This window comes from Terrapene carolina, unplaced genomic scaffold (genome assembly GCF_002925995.2).
Source record: "Terrapene carolina triunguis isolate 2854851 unplaced genomic scaffold, T_m_triunguis-2.0 Scaffold53, whole genome shotgun sequence".
Taxonomy (NCBI): domain Eukaryota; kingdom Metazoa; phylum Chordata; order Testudines; family Emydidae; genus Terrapene; species Terrapene triunguis.
Genome location: NW_020664404.1, coordinates 1,675,977 through 1,681,530, shown reverse-complemented (window position 1 = coordinate 1,681,530; position 5,554 = coordinate 1,675,977). Strand labels below are relative to the sequence as shown.

Below are 5,554 nucleotides of genomic sequence, written 5' to 3'. Positions count from 1 at the left end.
AAGGCTTTTATCTTCTGTAGTTCATCTACTGGAGGGCATTGTTCAATAAATTACATTTCATCCATTCTAGTTTTACATGGTCCAAGTGATAGGACTTCCACTGCTTCCTTTATGAGACTCGGCAGAATTCAATATAACATGTTTTAAGCAGTAATAAAGTTTGCTACCATCTTTGTGTTCCCACCTCTCAGTGTTGTGTGCTAGTTTGGTTAATCCCATTATTGGTCTCACTTCCTGACCTCTTACCTCAAATCGATTAAAAAAAAATGCTGTTACAAAATAAAAATAAAGTTCCCCGGACACTTCTAATCTATATTTCATGTGTTGGGCAGTGTATGAGGTTTGAATTTCTGTGTGTGAAGGGTGTCTTGTGAAAACTGTTCTGTGCACAAAGGTGTGGAATTTAAGGTACAGTGACTGTTCCTATTGATCCCACTGTCTCTTTGTTCTGGCCTGTCAAATCTCAGAGGGGCACTGGGGTTTTGTAAGTTTGGAATAACAAAAATAGGGCTAAGGAAATACTAGGATCAATTACTGTGCTTTTTTGTTTGTTTTTTAAATCCTGCCAAATAGTCAGTTTATCGGTTTTCTGTAGTTGATTTCATTGCAATGACTCATCATCACCAATATGTCCAATTGTTAGTTCTGGACTTCGAAGCCTTCTTTACACAGTAGCATTTTTGAGGAAATCTCCCACTGGTGGTAGCAACAACGGGAGCTTAGGGTGAGCCAGCTATCAGTGTTATCACAGCATTGTCTAGACTGCCTCTAAACAGGGTTAAATGACACAATGGTAAGAACACCAGGTGTTTACACTATCCTGGGCAGAACTGCATGGTGTAATAGTGAGACATTTCCCACTAGTGCAAACACCGATTAGTTGTTTTGGTATGAAAAAATTCCAATTGACATTAGTTAATTTATTGTTGACACTCCTAAGACTGAACTTCTCTGTTTAGCCCTAGGACAGCAGTGGACAAGCAGTGGAGGATGGCAGAAGTTTGCACAGCCATCTCAACCTTGATCTCTGTGGGATCACCTGTGAAAGAGAATTTAGTATTCATTCTCAGTCAGGGCTGGGTCCAGAGAGGTGCTGGGCACAGCAACTGTAGCTGTGAATGGGTGATGCCTCTCTTCAAAGGTCTCACAACTTCCTGTGTACAGAGACAGCAGTCATTTTGTTTTCAGAGTTGCCAATGCCTGTGATGAAGGAGATGCATGTGCTCGCACTGTGGTGTTTCTATTTTTGTGCGTGTTTCCCTTAATCCAGAATAAGGAAGCTCCCACATATGTATGTGGGAATTTAACAGTGAGCATCTGCGATTCTCATTGAAGGCAATGAGTTACTTCAGAATTCGACTCCTGGTCTTTGGCCTCCCTGCTGAGGGTACCAATGTGGGGAGCAAATTAGTGTCAGAAGCTCTTCTGGCTCTTGTGATCTGGAACTTATCCACTAGGAAATGACATCGACCACCAACACATAGCTTATGATTTTCAGTAACCTTTCAACTGGGCCAGATTTAACCTAGAGGAGAAACGACTGGTAATGGATCAGAGCCTCTGAGCCATGAAAGGTGTAGCCCAGCACTTCTCATAGAGCTGGTTTTCTACCGCCACGCTAGTGAGAGAAGAACAATAATTCCTCCACATTCCTTTCCAGCATGCAACCCCTGAAACAATCCTGGGGAATTTCCTCTTAGAGTGTACTGACTACTGCTACAAAACCACAGTTCATAGAGGTACTTGTGAAAGAATGTACCAATGTCACTGATAGTCTGTATGAGTTGGTATCAAAATGTGATCTTCCCTTGATATTGGAACTGCCATTTTTAAAAAACGTGTCTTGCAGTTTGAGTGTGTAGCTAGGACTTTAACCATCTGACTGGTGCTCTGAAGCTGGTCAGTGGGTCAGGGACCTAACCTTATGTAAGGGTAAGACCTGCTCTCGCCTCACTCTCACTAGCTGAACACTGCCAGAGAGAAGGACTGCAGAGAGATCTATCTGCCTGACACATGGACTGGGCCTAAGGCCTCACAAGAAGCGGTGAGGGGTGGGTGAGAACATATAGGCTTCTGTTTTCGTAAAGTTTCATAACTCATGTGCGCTTTCTTGTGCAAAGCCTTACTTTACCTTCCGTGCGTCCCTGAAGAGCCAAACGATAATCCAGCGTACCCATGGAGGTGGACTCCAGCGGAGCATGAATAATGACTGGGAGGCTCAGGAGACCAGACACTGAGTTCAGCTTCTAGAGCAGCTGGGCCGTGGGACTCCACAGTTCAAGGAAGGGGGCCAGACAGAGGGTCCGCACCCAAGAATGAACCCTAGAGGCCCACAATTAGAGACAATGACTGGATGTTGCCCAGATCCAGTTGGCCTGGGGACATCTGGAATCCAATTACAACATACTGGTGATCATCCAGTAGAGGGACTCAGCTAAGTCTGGAACTACTTTTGAATCAATGTACTGGAGTGCCTGCCACTCCCATTTCGTGGCAGATGAAATCATGAACACTGAACAAGGAAAGGAAATTCATCAGCATCCAGAGCATTTCATTTTTTTTTAAAAAAGTCAGCAATATAGAGAACATTGCAGAGCTGTTACTGCTAGCTCATTAAAACAAAACAAAGGCTCAGTCTAGAGGCGCTGCTATGGGGCATCGCATTGATAACCATATTAAAATCCATCACTGTGCTAATAGCCATATAAATATACTTGATTTGTATAAAATACACTTTAAAAACTAGAGAAGGGCAGAGAATAGGGAAAGAAAATGAGATCCACTTGGAGGGAGCTAACGGGCAACAGCTTCCCCAACAGAATAAAAAATTATCCATATCCCTCAGGAAGCTTTAACATCCACCTGTGTGCCGATGAAATGCTGGGTCGTGAGCCCATAGCTCATGTTTTCCACACATGAAGGCCGAATACAGAACAATGTAATTGATCCCATACAGTCTGGTTCTAGAATAATTGACAGATGCTGAGGAGCTTCTCTGTTTCATGCCACTGGTATGAGGCCCCTCAATAACCTTACACCAGTGGAGGAGCAAGCACAGGGTTCTGCCCACTCTCTACCTAGCATTTGGAATGCTGGAGGTGAGAGGTGAGTACAACAGGAGCAGCCTCTGCAAGCCAAATGCTAGCAGAGATTTCCCCTCTACTAAGGAATTCTCCAATGGCCACCTACAGCTGGAATCTGTCCATTTTGCACTGCCTGAGCAGCATGAAGTGGACTTAGACCAGAGAGTCTGGCCCATGAGCCTGGTTTTATTAAGTGTTGTTAATGCAGCTGCTACTAGTCTTCTCCTTAATATGGCTTCATTAAAGTACAGACATTGTTAAATCTTTCCATAACTGAAACCAGATGACTTGGAACAGGGTCACATACTAAGTAGCAAAATAGAACCCACTGAGAAAAATGCTGGAGAGGAAGCTATACAAGCAGTAATTGGAAGTAACTCAGTGGGTGCAAAGGCTCTTTGATGAATACTTTATTGTGTCTCCACAATGCATGCCAATAATAAAAATGCTAACAGCAGAGTAAGGACAAAAGATCTAATAAAAGGGCACATTGAGATACCAGGTATTACAAACATAACATACAGCTGAGTAATGTCCATGACAGTGACGGAGACCAGTTTCTCTGACTTGTTCAAACCAGATCTTCTCTATGTTCAGTGAACTGTGGCTAAGTAATCGGCATATATGTCATTGCTGGGGCTCTCTTTCTCCAGGGCTATGACATCTCGAATGTTAAGAATGAGAATTTCAAAAATACATGACAGTTAGGAGCCCACCTGTCTTTAAAAATCAAACTCTGCTGGGTGCTTCTGAAAATCCCATCCTATTAGACTATTTACTCTGATTGAATTGGCCCTGTCAACACTGGTTCTCCACTTGTGAGGTAAAGCCCTTCTCTTCATGTGTCAGTATATAATGCCTTCATCTGTAATTTTCACTCCATGCATCTGAAGAAGTGGGTTTTTTACCCATGAAAGCTTATGCCCAAATAAATCTGTTAGTCTTTAAAGGTGCCACCAGACTCCTTGTTGTTTTTGTGGATACAGACTAACACGGCTACCCCCTGATACTTGATCTGACACATAGTAAATTATCATCAAAACTGGAATATCTATATTTGGTCTCTACCTCCCCATCTTGTACCCCATTCATTGGAAAATGCAGACTCTTAGACCATTGAGCCCGTCTCCCTCTGTAAGGATAATGTCAGCTGTCAGAGGATGTATCACAGCAGGTAACTAAAGGATGAATGCAAGACTGGAAGGTGGAAAATCTGGATTTGTATTCCCAACTCTGCCACTGACTCCCTCTTTGACTTTGAGCAGTCACTTAACCTCTTGATGCTTCAATATCCACATCTGTAAAAGTAAACAGAGCTTTATGAAAGTGAGTAATACCCCTGAGATCACATTAGAATCGCAGTATGCTTTTTATGCCATGAAGGACAAGACAAGTGTCTCCTCTTGTGATTTGTTGCCTGTAGCACAGTTATTTTTTAAAAGAAGGTAGCTCAAAGGGTAGGCAGCTGCCTGTGTTTTTGATTGCACCTATTTTCTGAATATCCATATTCCATTGAAATAATAAAAAAGCAGTGAATCTTGACGCGTTCATTTGAGAAACAAATCCACGCTAGTTCCATTAGGCAATAAATGCAGTAAAGGGTTAATGTTCCTGCCTCCCGTCTAATTGCTTTCTGTTTCTCCCAGGCGGAAGTTGTAGAGAGCAGTTGAAGTTTAAGGGTGGTTTTTTTTTATTCCAGCCACTGAGACTAGGAGACAGTGCCCAATCCACACACTCAAGAGCGTGAGCTGAAAAGATGACAAAAGAATCAGAGGGGAAAGATCCCCTCCTCTATTACTACTGCATCAAATTTGCTCTCTCTGGCTATTCCACTCTGTTTTCGGTAGGTCTTTCAATCATTTCCAACTTTTATGTTGTTTATGGGAATTAACACACAGTACCTGCCTGGTGGTTTGTTTTACTTTCTGTTTCTTAGAGCTTCACCCTCTGAAATATAAAATCTACTGGTTAATAATGCTGTCTGGAATTGGGCTGCATTGTAGGAGGTGCCCATTTGTGCTGCTAGAATTCTGTTTGTATTTAATACAGGATGATCTCCATTTTGCTGGATTTAATATTCTTTCTGCCTGATCTCCACCCACCCCACCCCCGCCCCTTTAAAAAGCCATGACCTGGCTCATATATCAGACACGCCTTTATTTTAAAAATACAAATCACATCAGGAATCTAACGTCTTAATGGTGCAAACGTTTACTTCACAATACTCCCAGCTAGATTGTTTGTACTCTACATTTGCCTCTGGCTCCATGCTTAAAGCCTTGTCTCTTTCAATGGAGATCAGGCAGGAATTGGATGTGAAATCTGCCAGCTGTGGTTACTAATATCCTCGAGTTCTTAGTGCTTGTGGTTTTGGCCAGACTTGTCCTTTTTAATTTTTTTTAAGAAATCTCCATTTAATCAGCACAATTTTGAAGATGTTAATTCTTAATGCAAACCAGGTCAGTGTGATA

At 42.4% G+C, this 5,554-nt stretch overlaps 1 protein-coding gene across 1 annotated transcript in view; it reads left to right on the top strand.

Moving 5' to 3' along the window:
- The first annotated feature begins 4,809 nt into the window (after positions 1-4,809).
- LOC112114429 (tetraspanin-15-like) overlaps positions 4,810-5,554 on the top strand; it is a 201,036-nt gene continuing 200,291 nt past the window's right edge. The window contains exon 1 of the mRNA XM_026657379.2: positions 4,810-4,926. Within this exon, the coding sequence (XP_026513164.2) occupies positions 4,840-4,926 (87 nt within the window). The 5' untranslated portion in view covers positions 4,810-4,839. The remainder of the gene's footprint in view (positions 4,927-5,554) is intronic.